This window comes from Meles meles, chromosome 2, assembly GCF_922984935.1.
Source record: "Meles meles chromosome 2, mMelMel3.1 paternal haplotype, whole genome shotgun sequence".
Classification (NCBI taxonomy): Eukaryota; Metazoa; Chordata; class Mammalia; order Carnivora; family Mustelidae; genus Meles; species Meles meles.
The window spans coordinates 39068673-39095503 of NC_060067.1; the positions used below are offsets into that span (position 1 = coordinate 39068673).

At 36.2% G+C, this 26831-nt stretch overlaps 1 protein-coding gene across 2 annotated transcripts in view; it reads left to right on the forward strand.

Annotated features, from left to right (window-relative positions):
- Positions 1-26831, forward strand: part of ARAP2 (ArfGAP with RhoGAP domain, ankyrin repeat and PH domain 2) — a 190273-nt gene that overhangs the window by 97082 nt on the left and 66360 nt on the right. For both annotated transcript variants that reach the window (XM_045997333.1, XM_045997334.1), the window contains exons 20-22: positions 15871-16034; positions 21173-21385; positions 24721-24826. In XM_045997333.1, coding sequence (XP_045853289.1) covers positions 15871-16034; positions 21173-21385; positions 24721-24826 — 483 coding nt within the window. The remainder of the gene's footprint in view (positions 1-15870; positions 16035-21172; positions 21386-24720; positions 24827-26831) is intronic.

Genomic DNA, 26831 nt, shown 5'->3' on the forward strand with positions numbered 1-26831 from the left:
TTATTGTTTATATTATCAGGTTACTATAGCCAAAGTTTTTGTTTTGTTTTGTTTTTATCATTTTCAGGCTAAAAAGGATTTGACCAATGATACTTAGGTTTTAATTAAAATGTTACAAACATGGATTAAAATGTAGCAAACAGGGTTTAGGATTATTGTAATCAGTTTGATGCATTTTTATTTAATGCTTATTGCATGCAGTGTACTCTTCATGAATGCAAAATAGGGAAGCCAGAAGACCAAATGTTTTGTTATTTTGTAACATCTTGACCTTTCCACTGGACTGCAGGAATCAGTAGGTGAACTCAGTTACACTCCAAGTTCATGGAATAGTTAAAAACTAATGGAATTACAAAATAATGGTCAGAGCTACTTAATCGTGTTTTTGACAACAATTCCAAAATTTTTATCTACACGTGTTATTAACAAGTTATGTTGCAAGCCTTTTTACTAAAGTGAGGAACAAGGAATGTGTCAGAAGTACAGGGACAAATATATAACCAAGTTATTTTCCTTAAATCTCTTCGAACAGCTGCCATACAAAATGTACCATTTGAAAACAACTATATTTATCGCATGCTTATATCCTGCTTTCCCTTGTTTTTGCTATTTTCTTCAAGTCAATGATATTCTGACAATAACAAGATTATAATGATGAGCATGTGTATCAAACCCACTGTGTCAGGCACTGTTTCAAGCACATTAACAGCCTTCCGGTACCTATGTGGGGTCGAGGAGGGTAATCTCTTATCCTTTAAGGTAAAGCTGCCAGTTATTTCAGCAAAAATGGTTTTATTGGGGAACAGAGAATTGTATTTAGGGACAAGCAAACTTCAATGAAAGAAGCATAGGCAAATCTGGAGAACAAAAGAAAAGGAGTAGTCTTTGGGAACTTGTGGGGTGGGGGGGGTGGGGATAAGGAGGTGGGTTTATAAATAAAAGGTCTTGCAAAGTAAAACTAGCATTTTATACCGGCCTTTCATTGGCTGAGTTGTGATGGTTTCTCATTGGTTGGGCAGTTGCTGATGAGGAGAAAACCTTTCTTCCTCCTGCCTGAGTGATAAAGAAGTGTTCCAAGTAGTATGGGCTAGCAAGATTACCTTCCTCTTGGGTCTGCAAATAACTAGTGGTTATGCATGAGAGCTCCCCCTTCTGGCCTCCTGACTCCGTTCTAAACTAGATTTTCTTTTATTAATTTTCACAAATCCATTTTGAAATCATGGTGAACTCAGTTTGTAACTTAACAACCTAAAGATTCTTTTCCTTTTAAAACAAGAATTAAGGGGAACCTGGGTGGCACAGTCAGTTAAGCATCTGCCTTCGGCTCAGGTCGTGACTACAGGGTCCTGGGGTTAAGTCCTGTGTAGGGGTCTCTGCTCAATGGGGAGCCTGCTTCTCCCTCTCCCTCTGCTTGCTGCTTCCCCTGCTTGTGCCCTCTCTGTCCCTCTTTCTCACTCTCTGTCAAATAAATAAAATCTTAAAAGAAAATAAAACAAGAATTGTTTAATTACTGACACCAAATCATTCTCAAGAATGAAGTCAACAAATGTACCAGGATCCTGGGTAAATAATAAGTTACCAGAATTTAAAATTTCAGCATTTTGTGAGAAACTTTTATTAGAAAAAATCATTTTGTTAGAAAATATTTTGTTAGAAAAAAAATATATATCTCCATATAATTCTTACCTAATAAAAAGAGAGCAGAATGAAGGGAGGTCAGAAGTGTGATAGTTAAGAATGAGCATGGGAAAGGGAAGCAAGGGCAAAAATGAACTATTGGGACTTCACCAAGATCAAAAGCTTTCACACAGCAAAGGAAACAGTTAAGGAAACCAAAAGACAACTGACAGAATGGGAGAAGATATTTGCAAGCAACATATCAGATAATGGGCTAGTATCCAAAATCTATAAAGAACTTATCAAACTCAACACCCATAGAACAAATAATCCAGTCAAGAAATGGGCAGACACATGAACAGACATTTCTGCAAAGAAGACATCCAGATGGCCAACAGACACATGAAAAAGTGCTCCACATCACTTGGCATCAGGGAAATTACAAATCAAAACCACAATGAGTTACCACCTCACACCATTAAGAATGGTTAAAATTAACAAGTCAGGAAGCAACAGATGCTGGCAAGGATGCGGAGAAAGGGGAACCCTCCTACACTGTTGGTGGGAATGCTTGCTGGTGCAACCACTTCCTCATATCAGGAAGATCAAATGATAGTTGCCTTTCTCCGACTGACTTATTTCTCTAAGCATAATATCCTCTAGTTCCATCCACGTCATTGCAAATGGCAAGGTTTCATTTCTTTTGATGGCTGCATAGTACTCCATTGTATATATAAACTATCTCTTCTTTATCCATTCATCTGTTGATGGACATCTAGGTTCTTTCCATAGTTTGGCTATTGTGGACATTGTTGCTATAAACATTCGGGTGCACGTGCCCCTTTGGATCACTACATTTGTATCTTTAGGGTAAATACCCAGTAGTGCGATTGCTGGGTCATAGGGTAGTTCTATTTTCAACATTTTGAGGAACCTCCATGCTGTTTTCCAGAGTGGTTGCACCAGCTTGCATTCCTACCAGCAGTGTAGGAGGGTTCCCGTTTCTCGGCATCCTCGACAGCATCTGTCATTTCTTGACTTGCTAATTTTAGCCATTCTGACTGGGGGTTGAGGGTGTAGGAAAAGAATAAATGAAACAAGATGGGATCAGGAGGGAGACAAATCATAAGAGACTCTTAATGTCACAAAACAAACTGAGGGGGGGTGTTGGGAGAGGGTGGTTGGGTTATGGACATTGGGGAGGGTATGTGCTATGGTGAGTGCTGTGAAGTGTGTAAACCTGGCGATTCACAGGCCTGTACCCATGGGGCTAATAATACATTATATGTTTATAAAAAAATTTAGAAATTAAAAAAAAAAAAGAATGAGCCTGGGAGATTGTGAGTGCACTAGATTATAAACCCTGACACAATGAAAAGAGTGCAGATGTACCAGCAGTGGCATCTTGTGTGGGGCAAAGTAGGAGCTCATATTTATATATCTGTGTATTTATATATGCATATACACACATGTACTTATATGCACATATACATACATACACATGTGTATATATATGCATGTGTGTATTTATATTTGTACATTTTATGTGAATAAATTGCCTTCTAATAGGGAATAATGGGAAAAGGTTTGAAAGGGAACTTGGGAAATAATGAGTTTGATTTTAGATGTGTTGAACATGAGTTGCTTATAAACATCTAAGAACAAAGTGCTAGGAGGAAGTTCTATTTATGGATCTAGTGTTCATGTAAAGGTTAATGGGGTGGAGTTACAGATTCTGGAATTACCATTATATAGAAGGAAGAACAGGAAGTCCCTTAGGAAGAGTCTATAGAGTGAGAAGGGAAGAATTTGTGTGTTGGAGTCTGGATGAATACACATCATTTCAGAGGCCGAGTAATTGTTAGGGTGAAGTAGCTGCCTTGGGTTTATTAGCTAGTTGATCCAGAAAGTGAGACAAGAAACCAAGAGAGAGGGGCGTCCCAAAACCCAGGGAGAGAGGGTGTTACAAGAAGGCAGGAACGGTCAGAGCTGTTAGGTGCTGGGGGATGAGGGCACATACTTCATTGGATAATTGATGTGGAGTCCATCTGGTGACTTTGAAGTGAGCAGAAGTGATAAAGCAGACACTGGGTTAGATAAGAAGCCTGGGGAGTGAGTAACTTGAAACAGCTGCTGAGGAGCTTGGCGAGGATGTCTGTGGGTTAATAGGATTCTCGAGGTAGAAGGGATTTGTCCCAGGAAGGGCATGTGTGTGCAGTTTGTTTTAGATGGTTTGAGCTTGTGCAAGTTTAAATTCTCATGGAAGGAGGCACAAAAAGGGAGATAGTGAAGGTGTAAGAGAGAGGACAAGAAGAAAGCAAGGCCCCTTAATTGTAACAGGCAGAAAAGAGGAATTGATGGACAGTTTTGGATGTTGGAAACTTCCTGGATCTCGTGGGTGGAATGTTACCCATCTGTTGGTTTGTGAACTAGAAGGACGACTCCCAAGCTTTTTTGGCCTGACTGACTTTACGAATGGTTGTATTGTTTACCGAGATAGGAAATATGTGCTCCTCTCCTGGTACTCAAACAAGACCAGTTAATTATAGATGTGATTGCTTAAGAGCTGTTTTAATACCATGTCAAAAGAAGAAAATGTCATTGAATTTCCCTCTTTTTCATCTCTTTTTTGATCTCTTAGCCTCTTGGGAAATTATGACTGTAAGCTAAAGTAGATTGTTAGACTTGTCAATGACAGATAAAATTGTAGCTTTAGGAAATAAAACGACTTCCAATTATTCATGTTGATGGCATATAGAGATACTGTGAATAACTGAAAGAGAGGGTAACCAACCAGCTATAAGTTTAACCTTTTTTTTTCTTTTTTTGCTAGTAATATCTTGAACCAGAATTGCAAATCATAAATTTAATAAATTAATTTCACATCTTTTCCCTGTCCTTGTCTACCTTTGATTAAGGTGCTAAAATATATGAATATTTCTTAAAGCCAAGGAGGAGAAAGAACCACCTGAACTGGAAAAGTTCATAAATTGATAATCATCCACTGAATATAGTCACTATTTTTTTTATTATTTTTATTTATTTATTTATTTAAAGATTTTATTTATTTCACAGACAGAGATCACAAGCAGGCAGAGAGGCAGGCAGAGACAGAGGAAAGGAAGCAGGCTCTCTGCTGAGCAGAGAGCCTGATGTAGGGTTTGATCCCAGGACCCTGGGACCATGACCTGAGCTGAAGGCAGGGGCTTTAACCCACTGAGCCACCCAGGTGCCCCATAGTCACTATTTAGATACAGATTTTAATCTTCCTGGTGATTTTCTCTAGGTGCATAGCATGACTATCTTTAAACAGTAAAATATTGCAATAATATTTTGCACACGCCAAGCATTTTTCCTCTAAAAAGCTCCAAACAGAAGGTGTTCCAGATGGTGTCGCTTTAATGTGTATTCTTTGTATACTTTAAAAATTATTATTTTAGAAAATAAAGCTTTCTTGATTACACATAAGGGTTTCTGGCATTCTATTTGGTGCTATTATTGGGACTTAGATTTTGCTTTTCTTTATGCATTAGTTAGGACTTCTTTGTGTGAAAAAAAATAATGTTTTTGAATATCTACTGTTAGTGAATGTTCTGGACCATGAGGTCAAAAGGCATTTTCCTTGGTAGTAGCTTATATATTCATTCACTCTACCTGAAATGTTGAAAGCATCCTTTTCTTAAAATTTGAAAACTTTCTGCATTTTAGCCTGCACACTCTGTGTATCTTTTTCTGATGAATAAGCTGCTCTGTTCACAGGCTTCACTTTCTGTAGCTACATGCCCATTTGCCAGAGGCACCTGTTACTAAGCTTTTATTGAGAGGTTATTGGTCACAATGAATATAGTATGAATAACTCAGATATGTTATCAGAAACAGAGAAGAGTGGCATTTTGGGTTTTTTTTTTTTTCCCCACTCTTATTTGGAATTTTTTTTTTTGTTTATTTTTTTTTTTAATTTGTTTATTTACAGCATAACAGTGTTCGTTGTTTTGGCATCACACCCAGTGCTCCATGCAGTACGTGCCCTCCCTATTACCCACCACCTGGTGGTTTTTTTTTTTTTTAATTTCTTATTTTTTTTTTATAAACATATAATGTATTTTTATCCCCAGGGGTACAGGTCTGTGAATCGCCAGGTTTACACACTTCACAGCACTCACCATAGTACATACCCTCCCCAATGTCCATAACCCCCCTCCCCCTCTCCCAACCCCACCTCTCCCCAGCAACCCCCAGTTTGTTTTGTGAGATTGAGTCCTTTATGGTTTGTCTCCCTCCCAATGTTTGTTTGTTTTTAGTGGGAGTTTGTTTTTTAGGACTCATTGGTTGACCTATAGTAAAGCATAAAGTACTTCATGGCTCCCAAGCCTGGGTGTATTCAGTTTTAATGCAAATTCCAGACAAAAAGAAGCTAACACTGGAGAGTAAACACTTCATCAGTATATTCCACAGTTATCGGACAGACTACTTTTCTCAGTTTGGGAAACGTCCTGAATTTAAGATTCTTATTTCATATCAATTTATTTCATATGATGGGTTTTTTTCCCCCCTCTTGAATTGTATTTTGCAGCAGCTGAGATGTTAGCAATAATCTGGAGGGTGAATTATCTTAAAGTGGTTTCTAAATTGTGCATGTAATTGCAAATTAAATAGTAGCCGATCGCCCACAATATCAGCTTGACTGCATTTGTAACTTTCTGATGCTTTAATTCATAGAGATCGTTTAATCTGAATGTTGCCAAGACAAACAAGAGATTCTTCTCTCTCACCACCTCTTACCGATTTTGCAAAAAGAGAGGGACTATTCAAACTTCTAAAGTGATTTTTTGTTAAATAGAATTATAATATAGGGAATGCATGACTATTTAACACAAAAGTAGATTTTAAAGTATATATTATTTGCTTCCAAAGTTCTTACTCAATTTAAAGCACCATCCATATACTAGAATGTAAGCTTATGAACAAGTAAATGTTATATTATCTAAAAACATACGAAAGAATGAGAAGATCGCTTCTCAATAAATGGGAGCAGGATTATGTGTGTGTGTGTGTGTGTGTGTGTGTGTGTGTATTTTTTTAAAGAGAAGACTATTTAACTGGATCTGGAATTCTAGGTAGAATTTCAATAGAAAAAAATGAGCGGGCTAAGAGACGGAAGTATCCCAGGAGGTGGAAACAATAGGTTCAGAGGAATAGGATGGCCAGGGAACAATGCCAGTGCCAGTTGACCTTGACCTTGAGTTCCTAAGGAGGAAGCATGATCCAGTGACCTTGGAAAAATAGATTGACACCATATTAGTATTACCAGTTAAAAGTAATTAATAATTCGCCTTGTTCTGGAAAAGATTGCAGGCTCTTTTCAAGGGTCCAGAAGATGTATTTTTTTTTTAAAGATATTTTAAAACTTAAAAAAAAATGCTACTGTTTAAGTTGTGAATTTGGATTTATTCTGCAGCCAGTGGAACACCATTAAAGGTTTTAAGCAGACTTGAAACAGGCCTGTTTCTTCCATTCCTGTAGGTGATTGCCTAATAGTGTGCAGAGATGAAATTGTAAAATGGAGCCTTGGCCTTCCTGGGGAGTTAGGTGCTTTGACACTTTTTACTGAACTTTTGGCTTCAGAGGAAACAAGATATTTAGAACAATATTTCTTTCTGCATTATTTTTGTGACTCAGTGGCTGTATCTGCAGATTTTCTTCACAATTGTTTGTTTGCTTCTGGCTAAACTTCCATTCTTATGCAGCAAACTCTTATCTGAAGGTGTGGGGAAAAATACTGTATCTCTGTAAATTAAAATAAAAGGGATTTATGGGTACAATGACTAAAGAAGATGTGCCAGACCCCCATTTCTGACCATGAAGAAATAACTGGCATGGTACGTGACCTCCCATTTCAAACAACTAGAAAGCCGGACAAAATGTATGAACCTGTTTTCAGACTCTGGGACAGTAGGCATTCCAGGACTGTGATTATGGAGAGAAGGGAAACAAACGAAGTAAGATTTAAGATCACCTTGTCTCTTTACCTGTAGGTACTTTTCAGTCCATGGCCCAGAGATAGGGGAGATTAAAGCAGAATGTGGTGGTTTTGCTACATTGCAAAGGTAGAAATGGGAGATTAGGGAATCTGTAGTAGCTAAAATTTTCCAGAGAGAGTATTAGAACAGAGGTAAATATATAGAAGAGAGTTTTGGAAATCTTCATAGAAGTTTCCTTTCACATGTGGCTCAGTACTGATCTGGATCTTTGTTGGATGAGGTTCCCAGAGGTCAGGCAGAAACACCTTCCATGGTATTATGAGCTGAAGAGTTCCCAGAGCTCAGAGGGTGCTGGAGGGCATTCACACCCCATCCAGCTAGGTGAGACCTCATTACTCATACAGCACATTGGCAGAGACCCCAAAAAGGTAACACCATAGATTTAAGGCAAAACTAGCCCTAGGGTAAAGGTAGATTTATTTTTACCTCATTACTAAGCTTAAAAACAGACCTCCAAAGGACCCAGTGCTCCACAAGTAATTTAGTTGCCAGGGGTTGAACAAGCAAATGATGCCAAAATAAACACCAGTACTCTCTAAGAGAAGACAACAGTCCTGACACTCTGCATTCATAATGTCTAGCATATAATTGAAATTACTAGTGTTGTGGAAAAGCTACAAGTCAGTTCACAGGAACAGAACCAGAAGAGAAGGATAATCGAATTAGCAAAGATTCTAAACAGTAATTATTAAATTTTATAAATGTATCCAAAGGGGGCTCCTGGGTGGCTCAGTGGGTTAAAGCCTCTGCCTTCGGCTCGGGTCATGATCCCAGGGTCCTGGGATCGAGTCCCGCATCCATCTCTCTGCTCAGCAGGGAGCCTGCTTCTCCATCTCTCTCTGCCTGTCTCTCTGCCTACTTGTGATCTCTGTCAAATGAATAAATAAAATCTTAAAAAAAAAAAAAGTATCCAGAGATGTAGAAAAAAACATGAGCAACGAGGAAAAATGGGTAATTAAAAAAGAACCAAATGGAATTTCTAAACCTGAGGAATACATTCTCTGTAAAGAAAACATCACTATCAGCTTAATGCCATTGTAGAACTACATAAAAAAGAGATCAGTGACCTTGAAAGATGACCTTGAAAGCATGCTAATAGCTACCAAAACACAAGCATGGAGAGGAAAAAGACTAAATAAAATCAGCAGAGCCTCAGTGACCAGTGGGGCAATATCAAGCAGTCTCATGTAAGTGTTAATTAGAATCCCGAAATGAGGGAGGAGAGAGAAGTCAAAAAATCTTTGAAGAATTATGGGCAAATTTATATGAAATTGATAAAAACTGTTAACCCACATATGTACTAAGATCGGCAAACCTCAGGCATATGATAATCAAATTTCTGAAAACCGTTTTGAGGGAAAAAAAAATAAGTACCAAGAGAAAAAAGACATTAAATATAGGTGACAAAGATGAGAGTGTCTTGTCACCACCAACAGTGCAAGCCAGAAGATAGTATATTGAAATTCTCTCAAGTGCTGGAGAAAAACAAACAAAACAACAAGTAAGAAAAAACCAAAAACAAAACAAAAACAAAAACAAAAAAACCCTCACAAAATAAGGAAACCAGCAGCTGTTAACCTAAAATACTAAATTGAGCAAAAATATATCTTTCAGAAATGAAAGCAAAATAGTTATGGCCAAATAAATGCTGACTTACACTACAAGACAACGTTTTCATTCTTGTGTGAATGCATAAGATAGTCCCTTTTTCAGTCATATATATGGGGTGTGCTGTTAGCTTTTTGGTTGTGTTTAAAACGTTCTTTATGTAATTATATTTTTTTATACAGTCAAATTTATTGATCTTATTTGTGAAGACATTCTGGTTTTGGGCAGTAGACCGTGCTCGAATATGATAGTCTATCTACACTCTGTGGTTATTATATTGCAATTTTGAAAAATTTGTTTTTGTAAGTCCTGGGGCTTGGTTTCTAGGTCTTATCAAAGTGTCTTGATACATTATAAGGATATAAGAATGTTTCATTATATGACATTGAAGTGCCCTTTAAAATTTATGTTTGAGAAGTGCATAATTAGAATAATTGATTTCTCTGTAGATAGAGTTCTTCAAAGTAACTTTTCAAATTCTCCAGATGTAAATGAAATATTTCTTCAAAATTCCTATCTAGAAATGTAAAATCATTGTTTGATAATACTTGGAATCAAAAAGTCGGCCAGCATTTGTGTTGAAAATGTCTTTTGATACTTTATTCCAGGCACAGAGATTAGATAAGCATCACAGGAGAAAGTTGTTGAGCTAAGGCTATTAAATGTCACACATCTACTTCACTAGATGCCATATTTTAGGATTCAGTGTTTGACAAATTGACTCAGGAGTTAACTTGTCATTACTTGTTCTATCCCTCACTAGTTCACAAGGAGACAGCTAAACTTGTCATCATGGGATTTCTTCTGACTAGAAAGAAAACTTAAAATTCAAAATGTGCACAGTTCACGGCAGAATTATACTGGTATTGCAGGAAGGTTGTTGCATTTTGGATTTCTTTCACTGCTTGCTGAAATACCCACTGTACCTGTTTGTTTATAAGCAAGCGGTACCAAATACTTTGTATATATTTAGAGTTTAAGTGTCAAGTTAAAAAATTATGTAAGAATCAACGAAAATTTAAACTTTCCCTTTACCTAAACTCCTGAATTTGGCAAGTCCTAATTTTGATTGTCTACATAATGTGGGGGCTTGATATTTCTCAGAGAAGTTACCTGAGTTACATAGTTTCAGTTAGACAAATTGTACCCAGCAATAGAGGCTTTTGATGATATGACATAAACGAAAAGGCTAAAGCAAGTCAGTACTATTACAACAAGTGTCAGATTTCTTCAAAAAGAAAATTACAGAAACAGGAGGTCAGGGCTGCTCTGATGCAGTGGAGAATAAGAACAGTTGATACATGTGTCAGAAAGCAAAAGATGAAGATTACAGGCACGCATGTCCGGGAAGAAGTAGGCGTTCTAGCAAGTTCAGAAATGTTATCGGTGTGTCTAGTAAGGTGCTGCTAGCTTTATCTACTTAGAGAAACATTTATAGAAAAGAAGCTGAAGGAAAGAAAGGTAGACTTTTATTTTCTTTTTAAGTTAGGGCTAGTGAATTACCAGGAATGTAAGATGAGTGCCCCCCCAACACAAAATAAAACAATACAAAAAAATACAACAACCTAGTGTTCATGCGGCTCATTTCTTTCTCTTTAGGGTGAATCCCAAGTAGCCCGTTCAGAGTTTGAAATCAAGATAAAAGAGTTCTACTTTGGTATAAATATACATCAGTGATTACTTTTAGCGTGTGTTTCAAACCAAATTTTTTCCACCTAGTGATACGATTTTAAAACTATTACGAACCACAGAATGCCGCACACAGTGCTCATGGCTAGACATATGAAAATGCTTCCTTCCTTACTTCTCTATGCAAGTTTAGGTTCTAGCAGTCAAACATTTATACATAGAACAGATGGTATAATGGAGGGCAAATCAGCTATTCATAATTAAGGAGGGGCACACATACTAAGCATCTGGACATTAGGGATAGGACATTAAGGAGAAAGTGCCAGGGAGGGTTATCTGTAATATCCTTGCGGGAGAGTTGGAGTAGCCAGCCAAAGATCAGGAGATACTTATTGCAATAAAATGTGATTTTTTTTAAACTGTTGTCTTTAATGTAGGAGACTGGCAGAGTTGGAGGGGAAAATATGGGCCAGATCATAAAGGCATTTTAATATTGAAAACTCCAGAGCTGGAGAAGGCAAATGATTAGGAAATGATGCAATTGGCTTTGCATTTATTTATTTATAAATTCATTTTTAATTTTTTTAATTGAAGTGTAGTTGACATGTAATGTTAGTTTTGGGCGTACACGTAGTGATTCAACATTCATATAGATAGTGAAGTGATCACCATAATAAATATGTCTACCATCTGTCACCTTAAAAGATTATTACATATTTTACATTCCCTGTGCAGTACATTGTATCCTCATGTCACATCTATTTTAACTGGATGTTTGTTTTCTACTTAGTTTGTACCCTTCCCCAATTTTCCCTATCCCTTCACTCACCTCCTCTCTGGCAACAACCATGTTATTCACTGTATCTAGGGGTCATTATCTATTTTTGTTTCTTAGATTCCACATATAAGTGAAATCATTTATTTGTCTTTCTCTGACATATGTCACTTAGTATAATACCCTCTCTGTCCATCCATGTTGTCACAAATGGCAAGATTTTAGGCTTTTTTATGGCCGAATAATGTTTCATTCAAACATATATACATGTATACATAGATGTATATACATATATTGTCAATGTCTTCCTTTATGTCTCCCCCCACCCTCTCTCTCTCTATGTGTGTGTGTGTCTTTATGAAAATCCATTCACCCCCCCGACTTTGTCTTTTGATTGGAACGTTTAGTTCATTTACATTTAATGTAGGTAATGATAGATATGTACCTATTGCCATTTTGTTGATTGTTTTCTGTTGTTGTTGTAGTTTTTCTGTTCCTTTCTTCTTCTTCTCACTTCCCTTATGATTTCATGACATTTGGTTGCTAGTGTTAAGTTTGTATTTCTTTCTTTCTTTCTTTCTTTTTCTTTCTTTCTTTCTTTCTTTCTTCTTCTTCTTCTTCTTCTTCTTCTTCTTCTTCTTCTTCTTCTTCTTCTTCTTCTTCTTCTTCTTTTTCTTCTTCTTCTTCTTCTTCTTCTTCTTCTTTTGGTGCAGATTTTATAGATATTTGGTTTTTGGTTTCCATGAGGTTCATATATCATATCCTTAATGTACAGTTGTTCGCTTTAAGTTAATGGTTACATTCAAAGCACTACATTTTAACTGCCTACCCCCCACCACTTTTTATGTTTTTGACATCACATTTTACCCATTATTATGGTGTGTGACCTTTAACTAATTATGTAGTCCTAGATGATTTTACTACTTTTGTCTTGTAATGTACATTCCAGCTTTGTAAGTTGCTAGACCAAATTCCTTTACTTTATATATTTATCATTACCAATGAGATATTTTTTTCTTTCATAGTTTTTAATTTCAGTTATGGCCTTCTCTTTTTATATAAAGACGTCCTTTTAACATTTCTTGTAAGTCTGGTTTGATGAACTCCTTCAGTTTTTCCTTATCTGAGAAGCTTCTTATCTCTCCTTTAATTCGGATGATAATATTGCTGGGTGTAGAGTATTCTTGGTTGTAATTTTTTTTTCCTTTCATATCCTTTGAATATGTCATGTTACTCCGTTTGGTAAATTTCTGTTGTAAAATCAGCTGATAGTCTTAAGGGGGTTCCCTTGTATGTAAGGGGTTGTTTTCTCTTGATGCTTTTAAGATTCTTGATTTAACTCCTGACACTAGTGATAATATGTCTTGGTGTGAGTCTGTTTGGGTTCATGTTATATTGGACTCTTCTGTTCCTGAACTTGGAGGTCTGTTTCCTTTACCAGGTTAGGGAAGTATTCAGACATTATTTCTTCAAATAGGTTTACTGTCCCTTTTTTTTTTTTTTTTTTTTTCCTTTATTCTCCTTCTGGGACTCCTATAATGCAAGTATTTGAATACTTGATGCTGTCCCATTGTTCTCTTAAACTGGGCTCACTTTTTAAATTACCTTCTTTTTGCTGTTCTGTTTGGGTGATTTTCATTCCCAAGTCTTCCATTCCTCTGCACTCACCCATTCTTCTGGATCCTTTAATCTACTGTTGATTCCTAACTTCCTTTCAGTTATTATATTCTTCAGCTCTGATTCTTTTTTATATTTTCTATCTCTTCATTGAAGTTCCACCTGTGTTCTTTTTCCTTAGATTTTAGTAAACATCATTATGATCCTTACTTCCAGTCCATCCGGTCTAGCTTGTCATTCAAAGCCATTGTTTCCTTGTTTATTTTCTGTTTAGATTATTGATTAAGTGGGGTATTAATGTCCCCTATTATTGACTCATTATCAATTAGTTCCTCTATGTTTGTTATTAATCGTTTATGTATTTGGGTGCTCCCATATTGTGGGCATAAATATTTACAATTGTTGGATCTTCTTGTTGGATTGTCCCCTTTATTATGATATAGTACCCTTCTTTATTTCTTCTTACTGTCTTTTCTTTTAAAGTCTAGTTTGTTAGATGTAAGTATTGGCACTCCAGCTTTCTTTTGACATCCATTTGTGTGATAAATGTTTCTACATCCCCTCACTTTTTTTATTTTAAGGTTTGTTTTTATTTATTTGACAAAGCGCAAGCAGCGGGAGCAGGAGGCAGAGGGAGAGGGAGAAGCAGGCTCCCCACGGAGCAAGGAGCCTGATGTGGGGATTTGATCCCAGGACCCTGGGATTATGACCCAAACTGAAGGCAGACGCTTACCTGAGTGAGCCACCCAGACACCCCATCCCTTCACTTTCAACCTATAGGTGTCCTTAAGTCTAAAATGAGTCTCTTGTAGACAGCATAATGATGGGTCTTGTTTTTCTATCCGTTCCGACACCCTATGTCTTTGGATTAGAGCATTTAGTCCATTTACATTTAAATTAATTATTGATGGATATTTATTTATTGCCATTTTATTATGTGTTTTGTTGTTTTTGGAGATTTTCTCAGATCCTTTATGTCTTTGTCACTTTTGGTCTTTCCACTCTAAGAATCCCCTTTAGTATTTCTTGCAAAGCTGGTTTAGTGGTATGACCATTACTTTGAATTCTTTATCTGGCAGATTGCTTGTCTCTATTTTGTTGTTTTTCTGAGATTTTGTTTTGTTCTTTCATTAGGAATATATTCCTCTGTCTCATTATTTTGTCTAACTCTCTGTTTCTTTCTATCAGTTTCGTTTCTCAGTCTTGAGATTAGTTTTGCATATTAGATCATGCTGGAAGCCCTGAGGAGTGGAGATTAGAGAGGTGGAAAAGTGGGAAAGGAGGTTTATTAGGAGGCATTTTAGTGACCTTAAGGAGCAGTGTGAAGACCTGAAATCAAACAATGCTGGAATGAAGAGGAAGCAGAGTAAATATATTCAGGAACAAGAATCAGCAGAATTTGTATGGCAGTGATAGGGATTGGGGGGGACAGGAACCAATTTAAAATCAGTTAATCCTGGGGCACCTGGGTGGCTCAGGGTTATGAGATTGAGCCCTGTGTTGGACATGCTGGTTGTGGAGCCTGCTTAACATCTCTCTCCCAACCCCCCAACTTAGGTGTGTGCATGCACACCCTCTGTCTTTAAAAAAAAAAAAAAAAAAAAAGAGAGAGAGAGAAAGAAAAAATTTAAATTAATCCTAAATTTCTGGTGGGATAACTGGGGAATTTTATTATCCGTTTGGTATGAGAAAGAGAAAGTTTTGAGATAATTGTGGCACAGTAAGATGAGGGTGTCCAAACATTAATATTAATTAGTATAATGGTTTACTACTTAGTTATTAATATTACATTCATTGAGTGTTGAGGTAAGTACTATTATTACCTTCATTTTGCCACTGATGAAATTGTGGCCTAAAGAAGGTTGATAACTTGTCCCAGGTCACAAAGGAATTGAGTGCAGAGTGAAAATTTGAATTTGGGAGGTGATTTTCCAGTCTCTTGACTGCTTTATGCTCTTGCTTTTCAGTCACATGGAGATCTGATCTGTGAGCTATAGATATAACCTGGAGACAGGGATTTGTGGTTATCACCTCCAGGAGAGGATCAAAGCCACTGACCTGAATGAATGACATGTCTCTGCAGAGTTCATGCCAGTGCACTGAGGTTCAAAAAGAGGAAGTGAGCTTGTGTAGAAATCGAGTGACCAGAAAGACAGGAGGAAAAACCAAAACTAATTGTATTTTTTTTCTTAAGAATGTTTTTTTTTTTTTTCTTAAGAAATGAAATCATCGACAGTTCTAAAAATGTTGAAAAATGTAGCTGCAAAATCCCATGATGGTGGCCAGAGTAGTTTCAGTTCACATATTTAGAAACAAAATAAAAGGGGTCAGGAAATGTAAGGGAGGTGAGACCATGAATTCAGAGAACTTCCTGTCTTCCTGGGGAGATGTGACTGCACAGGCAAAAGGGAGCTCAAAGGGGAGCTAGTGGTGGACGGAGGGTTTTTCTTCTCATGGATGAGACAAGATCATATTTATATGTATTAAGGATCATCTGTCTAGAAGTAAGAATTAAAAAAAACCTAAAAAAAAAAAACAAATCAACACCTGAATTATAATTTGAAATGCTTTTAAACTTCACAGAACATTATACATCCATGGGCATAGCAAGTTGGATTTCACAGTCTGGCATACAGCAATTGAGAAAGCAGCAGGTACAGATGGTAATGCTCTACAGGATCAGCAGCTCAGCAAAAATGACGTCCCCATTATTGTGAACAGCTGTATAGCATTTGTTACACAGTATGGTGAGTATCACAGAGTTTTTATTCAACCCGCCGAACTCATAGTATCATTCTTAGAGTTTTTAAATGGTACCTCCATTGGACTGCACTAGGGCTCTTGATATTTGTAAGTACATACGTGAAAAATAAAAACGCAGTCACTATTCAGCCAAATGCCATTCTTTCTCCCAATAAAATTCAAATTACATAACGTACTTTTACTATTTTCTTTTTCTCTCAGATGCATAAAAATTGTAAATGCCATATTGAAACAATCTGTAAGATGTATATTAGAAATAGATCGGGACGCCTGGGTGGCTCAGTTGGTTAAGCGGCTGCCTTGGGCTCAGGTCATGATCCCAGCGTCCTGGGATCGAGTCCTACATCGGGCTCCTTGCTTGGCAAGGGAGCCTGCTTCGCCCTCTGCCTCTGCCTGCAAATCTGTCTGCCTGTGCTCACTCTCTCTCTCTCTTTCTCTCTCTAATAAATAAATAAAATCTTTAAAAAAAAAAATAGATTGAAGACTATATTTTTTCAGAGGTTTTAAGCTTTCAGTAAAGTGAAGGGGAAGGCATAGTGTTGCCTCATAATCATGTTTTTGGAAATGGTAAACTGTGGGACAATATTGTGAAAGAATGGATTCTTTTGGTGCCATATATTCAAGTATGTGGGTACATTTATTTCATTCAACATGCTCTTGTTCACGTGTTTACATTAAGAATTGTGGTTATTATAATAGTTTTCACTTAATTTTAACAGGCATTTTTATGAATAGCTTCCAGGTAAAAGACAACTGGTTGACCATGTATGGTCTAGCTTCATTTTAATTTAATATGCTATGATAGTATTTTAGATGTACCTGAAAATAAAGTATGATTTGATTTTTTATGTTTATTGTCAAATTACTTTGAATTCCTCAAATTCCTCCTTTCTGTTTCATATTTCCTTAATACTCTAAAAGGTAGAAGTTTAACTGTGTTTTTATTTTTTATTTTATTTATTTTTTAAGATTTTATTTATTTATATGACAGGGAGATATCACAAGCAGGGAGAGAGGCAGGCAGAGAGAGAGGAAGGGAAGCAGGCTCCCCGCTGAGCAGAGAGCCCAATTTGGGACTCCATCCCAGGACCCTGAGATCATGACCTGAGCCAAAGGCAGAGGTTTAACCCACTGAGCCACCCAGGCTCCCCTAACTGTATTTTTAATATAAAAATGTTTTCTACCTGTTAATCTGTAGATTAGTGCCATTGATTTAGATTACAAACATGGAAAAGTAAAATGATTGATCTTATATTTTGGAAGGCAATTAACTTTTATTTTTGTTCTCTCAATATTAGACATGTCCTTGGGTGTTTTTAATTTGAAAAGAAGGTGTAATCAGTGAGAGAGCTGCTGCAAAATATTGTGTTATTAGTCCGTTACTTATTTATTGTCCGCTGTATGCCAGCCATTGATCTTGGTGCTGGAAATACAGCAGTGAGAGTAAAAAGTTAAAGACAAAGCCATGAATCATGGATTTCAGTATGAGAACCGACAATAAGCTGATATGAGCAAAATGTCAAAAATAACAGGCTATGAAGAAAACAATTTTTAGAAATTATAATGTGTGTATATTAACCTATTTTCTTCTGGGGAGAATTCCATTTTAAGTATTTTGCTTATTTCATATGTAATCCAAGTACAACTATCATTGATATTCACATTCACTGTGTTTGAATTATATATCTACCATAAATATGTATGTAATCACATTATTTGGCTATTACTTTATGAAGTTCCTTCCTATGATAGTATGTCTGTATCCTCCTTATCAGTGGTAATCATCTGTTCATTTGAAAATGGGAGAGGAGGAAGGTAATTGTCTTTATTTATTAGTCATTCCTTATTAGTGCACTTGAATTTCGTAGGTATAAATGAATTATACACATATTATGTTTTAGCAAGAGCATAACCTCATTGGGAATTTTCACATCATGTTAGTTTCATAATGGCAGAGGGTCTTTCTTAAGCTGAGAAATGATTAAAATAACTCCACTAGCTCCAGTGAATCCAATTTATTGTTTCTCTAGGGAAATCAGAAGTTTGTGGTGTTTCTTTGAATTTAAAATCATTAAGCATTAGATTGTTTCCAACCAAATTTCATACATTAAAACTACTTTGTAACACTGGCATAAGGTACAATAACTTGCATATTAAAGTAATAAAGCCAATGAAAGACTTTTCATGTTTTGTTTTGTTTTTAATGAGCATAACATGGGGAAATCACAATGTTACCAGCATGTATAGAAGGAAAGATACTATGTCTACTTAACAAAATGCCCAGTGATTAATAGAATGTAGGTGGTTGATTCGGAGCTTTTACAAAACTGCAATTATTTTGAACTTCTTGACCTTTATATTAAAATCTGAAGGCCAGGGACGCCTGGATGTCTCAGTCTGTTAAATGCTCTGCCGTCACCTCAGGTCATGATCCCAGTATCCTGGGATCAAGCCCCGCACCAGGAGCCGCCTTCTTTTCCCTGCTTATGCTCCCTCTCGCTCTCTGGCTCTCAAATTAATAAAATATTTAAAACAAATAAATAAAATCTGAAGACCAATTTTTTATGCTCACAGTGTCAAGGTTTGATCTTGACCAAGTTCACAGTCAAATTTGTAGAGTTTAATTTTTTTTTAAATGAGTTATAGTAGTTTTTTGCGGGGAAATTTATGTAAACAAAATTGTTTAAATTCACATGCAGTTAACTTATTTGAGTACTCACTATTAGAAATTCACTCAACTAGAAGCACAAGATCTCAAAAACTTAGTCACATTTTTTTTTGTTTTTGTTTTTGTAGAAATTGCTTATTCCTGCATTAAATAATCATTTATTGAATGCTTACTAAGTTTTAGTCATGGTTCACAGAGAATAAGACATGCCCCTTGCCTTCTAGGTATTTGCAGACCTTTGAATCAAAGGCAAACAACTACAGTTACATCTCAAATGTACAAAATTCTGTGGTAGAGAGAGTCAGCAGTTGGTACGAGGTGAATTTCACCTGGAGTAGGGGTAGTCATTGCTTCATGGGTGAGATGTGGTACCTACCATGATTAAGAGAAGTAGGAGCTAGTCAGAAGAAGAAGGCAATAGAACCTCTAGGAGGAGGAAAGTGTACGCCCATGTATAGAGTCATGAGGGACGTTGTCTTTTGAGGGAACTTTGTGTAATTAAATGTGGCCAGAGCTTAGTGTTGGAAAAATGGGAGAAAGGAGACAGGAGGGTTAAGCTTATTTGTGTAGAGCCTTAAATATTGTAGTATGTACTCAAACTTGCCATGTAGGCAGTGGGAAGGTGGTACACAGATTTTTTTTTTTTTTTTTTTTTTTTTTTGTACACAGATTCTTAAGTATGTTGGTTACACCAGCAGACCTGAGTCTCAGATCAAGCTGTTATCAGTGTGGAGGTGGATTGGAGGGTTGCCTAAAAATAGGGCTGGGTGTTGTGAAAATGTAGTGAGGAATCGAGTGCAAAAAATAACAGTACGTGAGATGAAGAAAAGGGGACAGTTTTGAGAGCAAGGTTATGATGAAAAATGTATGTGACATTTGTTTTGTTTCACTTTAATATTGTAAGTGAGAAAGAAAAGTTCTGACTTACAAAGGACTAGGGAGAAGGCAATTTCATGTATTGAGATACAGGAACAAGATAAAGAACATACTGGGACTGGTAGGTGACCTAGCAAATGGGACAGGAGACTTAATTCCTCAGATTTTTTTTTTTATTTGTCCATGACAGTTGTGTGTGTGTGTGTGTGTGTGTGTTATAGTTATCTTACAAAGAATCTGTATTAAAGTGTGTGTGTGTGTGTGTGTTTGACATCTTAGAAATTAAAACTCAGGTGAAAATGTGTATGTAGTAGTTGAAGTGATAGAGTTGGGTTCACCCTGAGAATTTTGTGGGGGGAGTCAGGAAGACAGGAGACTTGATGAATTTCTGCAATTTTTAGTAAATGCTAGATGGTAATATATCTAGAGGACTGGAAGTGTCATCATAGAGGAAAGGGGGGAAGATATGCGATCATTATGTCACAAAAGCCATGAAATTAAAAGAATTTTAGCATGGATTCATTTGGAATGTCAAATACTGCAGGGGATTCTCATTAGATAAAACAGAAAAGCATATAGAAAATAGGATGTCATTGGTATTCTTGATGAAGGTGGTCCCAGTTGCATGGGGATTGGGCACAGAAGCAAGACTGTGGCTCAAAGATGAACAGGAGTGAGGGTGAGTGGTAGGAACAATAAATATGGGAAATTCAGCAGGGTTTGGAAGGAGGAGAAACCAGAGACCTGAGAGGGGGGCAAAGGTACCATTTATGTATGTATGTATGTATGTATGTATGTATGTATGTATTATCATTACCATCACTCCTCTTTACTCCTCTTCCTCCTACTAACCTCCCCTATCCCCCTTAGTTTACATGGGACACTTAATGAAACAATAACTTTGTAAAGGAGATGACCAGGGCGCCTGGGTGTCTCCATTGGTTGAGCATCTGATTTTTGATTTCAGCTCAGGTCATGATCTCAGGGTCCTGAGATCAAGTCCCACACTGGGCTCTATGCTGAGTGTGGAAATTGTTTGAGATTCTCGCTCTTCCTCTCTCTCTGCCTCTCCCTGCCTCCTCAAAAAAACAAAACACAACACAACAAAACAAAGAAAAGGATATGACCCAACTCTTCATATAGAAGAAGAAAAAAGTGTGAAATGGGCAGAAATTAATATACAAATATGAGTGCAGAGAGTTAAGAAAAAATTTTACCAGAGAGTCTGTTTACTGGTGAAACTGGAGACAAGCTTGAATTCCGGGAGACAAAGAGAAGCTAGGGCACCTTTGGTTTAAAAAAAAATAAAAAAAATTGCAGATACCATGAAAAACTGGGGGAAGAGCTAACTAGGGGCTTGCTAACAGCTGAGGATGAGGCTGAAGTAGTTCATCAGGTGTACATTTTAAATACCTAAATTAGTGGGCGGGAGAGGCTCTTTCCCTCGTGTGTGTTTCTATCAAATCATGGATAATGATTTTGTCTTGCTCAATATCCCAACACAAATTTTTTCTATTTCTAAGGTTTAAGAGTGGTTTTGATTTTCAACTTTTTTCATATAATTTTTTTTAAACAAAGGTTTAGGATGCAAATATATCTATCAAAAGAATGGTGATCCTTTGCACATAAGTGAACTTCTGGAGAGTTTCAAAAAAGATGCAAGAAGCTTTAAATTGAGAGCAGGAAAACATCAGCTTGAAGATGTGACAGGCGTGTTGAAAAATTTTCTCTCTGACATTGACGATGCACTTCTTACTAAGGAGCTCTATCCGTATTGGATCTCTGCTTTAGGTAATATATGTAATATAGAACGTAATAAATGCTTGTCTTCTAATTTGATAATTATATCTTTTAAATCTTTGATCTGAGAATTGAAAGAAACAATGTACATAATGGCTTAGAACAGAAATTGTGCAAATATCAATTATTTGTATCTACCTCAAAAGAAATTTCTAGTAATAATTGCTAAGTAGCATATTAAAGTAATTCATAGTTTTCAGATTTCTTAGTGTTTGTGTTAACTTTGAAGTTTTATGGTCAGGTCCATGTATGCTATTAATTTCTCATTAAGCTTAAAATGAAAGGTGTAATATAAGTTTGATTTTATCCCATTCCCTCATTGGCTCTTTGCCTGTATCATTTACTCTATCTCTGTAGGGGCACATAACAGTATTTTTTTTAACTCTTTCCTTCTTCATTGAGGAAGTGGGTTGCAAGAAAGGCATGTAAGTAGTAGGGGTTGGGGATTTGCATTCCATGAAGGAGACCATATATATCACAAACCACTCTTCTTGCTTTTTATTCTTGTCTATTAATTAATTAAATTAATTAATTAAAAAAATACAAGTTTGCTATACTATAAGAGAACCTATTTAAGAAATGACCCTAGAAAAGTAGTTTATTTAATCACTTACTGGGTTAAATTGATTCAGTAAAACCTACATTTATATCTATTAATTCAAAATAACTCCTTTTACAGAGACATTACAAAAATGAAGACTTTTAAATGTAAGCATTACCTTTAATCCCATTTTTCTAATAGAACTATTTTCATTTTTATATATTATTTTATAGTGTTTGTCCTACACCTATAATTTATGTAATCCTTATTATAGTAATAAACCACAAGCATTTCTCCTATATCTATAGTATTTTCAAAACGATTTTTAATCTTCATTTTTTCAATTTAAAAAAATTTGTCATTGAATGTTTACAATAATTTACTAATATATTTCTCACTTGTACATTTAATCTGTTTAGGATTTTTGCAAAAGTGGCCTTTGAATTTGACTATATGATACTTCTTTATCGAGAAATAGGCTTTTTCAGTGAATGTATTTGTTTAATTTCAAATATAAGTGATACTTAAGGGATTAATGTGGAAATGATGTCATAAAACATCCACAGGTTGGAAAATTATCCCAAGAATGATCTGTATTAGTGTCAGCAAGAAGGGAGTGGGATTGTTATTAAAGCTTTTCACAATTGACCAATTCAGAAGCCTTTTGTTTGCCTCCTGATATTGCTCAAATCAATAGGTTCAACTCTAATCAAAAAGAGAGTTGACTGCATAATTTCATATGATATAAAATACGGAATAAGATAATATATCTCTTTAAGCCCAGTTATCTTGCCACCCTCATTTTTTGTTTCAGAAACATTTCTTTGTAATTTATAACTATGAAATTATTTATAGCATCTCAATAAAGGCTTATAATTTATATTTGTTGTAAAATCAGTTATCAAAAAATTGAGGCTTTTGCTCAATTATCAGGGTCTATGACGAAGATGTCTTTAATGTTGTCAATCTATCAGGAGGAGGTAGTTGGTAGATAGTGGCGTATGTCAAAGAGGAATGTGTTTATCCTTTACTTGAATGCGAATTCTTTGAGAATTTTCTTGGAGAAGGTTTTGGATACGAGGTCAGATAGCCTTAAAGTTATTTGCTTTTAGATCCAGCATAGCCCTGACTTATCAGAAGTGCCCTGTGTTGGATCTGACAAGAATAAACTGGAACTTTCTGGGTGACCTCATAGGAGAGCTCTCTTGGGTCCTGTGCGCTGAGGCAAAGAATGCCTTACAGTGTCATACTATCTATTTATATGATATATGATCTATTCTTCTAAGAACACCATTAAATTGTCTGAAGTCTGTGGCTAGCTGAACATTTCTTTGTATTCTCTGTATGACCTGAAATCTATCTTAAGTTTTACTTTCAAATTGCTTAAGCTTTACTTGAAAATATCATCTATTTTATCCTTATTAGATTTGTGAAAATGTGCTCTACTAGCATGACTTCTTATAAGTGTAGTAGAATTAATTACATTTTATTAAGTAAATACCATTACAGTTAGAAACTGGATGAGAAGAGGGTCAGTGTTTGGATTGTACTAGAGATGATAGATAATTCTTCATTCATTCCAGTGTAGTCCTTTGAATATAATTTGGGTGTTTTCTACTCTTGCTTTTAGAGGGTCATCTACTAGCACATTTAAGTCACCGTGATCATGTTTACTTTCATAGACCTTCCGTGCAGGCTGTATCAGTACAAAAGAGCTACCAGTTACAGTTTTGAATAAGAGTGTACTTCAAAAATGTGCCACAGAGTTTCTTACTTCCCCAGGGATTCTAGTGCCCTTTAAAAGTGACCGTGTACTTTTAAAGAATTATTAATGTGCTGCTGGCTTTCTGTGAAAATAATAGGTAGGGCTAAGCAGAAAATGAAAAAGTCTTGTTTCCAAAGGTAGTTCAAATTGAGAAGGAATATCTAAGTGCAATCTCCTTAAGGTACAAAGTCAGTACAAGTTATTTGTTTGAAGAATGGCCTTTCATTTCCCGTGTGAGCTAGCAGGTCAGATCAGACCACCACTACACATCTTTAGAGTCTAGAACTTCAGGGGTTCCTGGGTCTAGTTTCTCCAAGTATTTGACTTAGGAGTTTAGAAGAGGGAAGCATAATTCCTTTTCACCCCCCTCTCCATAACAGAGGGTCCATCCTCCTGTAAGTCTGTGTCATAGCTCTCAGGGCTGCACATGGTTTCTTCCATTGCCCCCTTCCTTTTCCAAGGAGTTGGAGGTACCAGGGTTGGTTGGTAAGAGGCCCTCTACATGAATCTGCAGGGTAATGCAGTTCATAGCTTTGGGATGGTTCACAGTTTTGGTAAGATTTTTGCGATTTCACACATACACACACACACACACACACACACAATCACAAATGTCATTTTCAAATAACAGATAGTGAAATCTTTCCATAGCCAAAGAAAGTACTTTTGGTTTATCTTTCAATTTGTACTCCAATATGAGTTCTTAATTGAATATATTCCTATTAGTTGAAGTTCAGTAGTTCATCAAGTGGGAGATAAAACGCAAACCTGGGTTTTGAAAGTGCTTCATTTTTAATTAGAAAGTATTAGAACTATAGCTTATTACCACGTAATGTTGATGTAAGTGCTTTGCCAGAATTAGAGAAGTTTGAATGTTTATTCTTTTGAAACTCGATTAGATCACTTAGTGAAATAATAATGAATACTACTTTAAAATAGTGTTAAAAGGCAGATGTGTAGTACAGACTATTAATTTAGGCTTAAGATTGTTTTGTGTTTTATTCTGTTTTGAACATCTAGATACTCAAGATGACAAGGAAAGAATTAAAAAGTATGGAGCATTTATACGTTCTCTTCCAGGGGTCAACCGAGCAACACTGGCAGCTGTAATCGAACACCTTTACAGGTGAGTGGTTTCATGAGCTTTCCTAGACATTTCAAACATGGCATTCAGTAAGTCATTGTATCTTCAATTTAAAACAGTGTAGCAAACTTTCCATATGGGGCTGTGAATTTCCCATCATCTCTTAAAAATGGTTTCAATCTACCAAAAAATTAGTAGAACTGATAAATGTGTTCAGTAAGGTCATAGGATACAAAATGAATATATAGAAATCTGTTGCATTTTTAGAGGCTAATAATGAAGTAGCAGAAAGAGAAATTAAGACAACAATTCCATTTATAATTGCACCAAAGATAATAAAATATTTTAGGAATTAGCTTAGCCAATGAAGTGAAAGGAGAGATTTGTACTCCAAAAACTGTAAAACACCGATGAAAGGAACTGAAGATGACAGAAGTAAATGGAAAGATATACTATGTTCAAAGAATGGAAGATTAAATTGTAAAATGTCCAAACTACCTAAACCAATCTGTAGATTTAATGCAATTCCTTTCAAAATCCCAACAGAAATTTTTATAGAATTAAAATCATGTAATCCTAAAATTTGCATGGAACCACAGAAATTCCCAAATAGTCAAAGCAATCTTGAGAAATAGCAGCAAAGCTGGAAGTACCACAATCCTAGATTTTAAGATATCCTACCAAGCTCTAGTGACTGAAACAGTATGGTACTGGCACACAAACAGACACATAAAGAAATGGAACAGAATAGAGTCCAGAAATAAACTCATGCTTACATGGTTAATTTATGACAAAGGAGGCAAGAATATACAATGGGGAAAAGACAGTCTCTTTAACAAGTGGTGCTAAGAGAACCAGACAGCTTACATGTAAAAGAAACTGGACCACTTTCTAACACCATACACAAAAAACAAACTGAAATAGATTAAATACCTAAATGTGAGACCTTAAACAATAAAAATCCTAGAAGAGGACATAAACTGTTATTTCTTTGACATTGACTTTAGAAAAATCTTTCTTGATGTCTCGTTGGGCAAAGGAAACAAAAGTAAAAATAAACTATTGGGACTACACCAAAATAAAATGCTTTGGCACAATAAAGGAAACTATCAACAAAACAAGGCAGCCTACTGAATGGGGGAAGATATTTGCAAATGACATATCCAATAAAGGGTTAATATTCAAACTATATAAAGAACTTCTGTAAGTCAATAACAGAGAAACATATAATCTCATTAAAAATTGGCAGAGGGGGCTCCTGAGTGGCTCAGTGGGTTAAGCCGCTGCCTTTGGCTCAAGTCATGATCTCAGGCTGGGATCGAGTCCCACATCGGGCTCTCTGCTCAGCAGGGAGCCTGCTTCCCTCTCTCTCTCTCTCTGCCTGCCTCTCTGCCTACTTGTGATCTCTCTTGCACGCTGTCAAATAAATAAATAAATAAAATCTTAAAAAAAAAAAAATTGGCAGAGGACCTGAGTTTCTCCAAGGGAGACAGATGGCTAAAGGACAAATGAAAAGATGCTCAATACCACTTATCGTCAGGGAAATGCAAATCAAAACTACCATGAGATATCACCTTATGCCAGTCAGAATGGCTAGTAACAGAAAGAAAAATAATAAGTGTTGGCAAGGCTGTGGAGTAAAGGGACCTGTCTTGCACCGTTGATGGAAATATGCAATAGTGTAGCCACTGTGGAAACAGTATGGATGTTCCTCAAAACATTAAAAATAGAATTACCATATAATCTAGTAATTCCACTACTGGTTTTTACTCAAAGAAAGTAAAAGCACTAATTCAAAAAGATATATGCACCCCTATGTTTATTGCAGTGTTATTTATAATATCCAGGTCATAGAAGCAATGTTAGGTGTCCATCAATAGATGAACAGGTAAAGAAGTGGTAGCAAGTATACACAAAGAAATATTACTCAGCCATAAAAAATAATGAGGTTTTTGTTATTTGCAACAACATGGATGGACCTGGAGGATATTATACCTAGTGAAGTAAATCAGACTGAGAAAGACAAATGCCGTATGATTTCACTTGT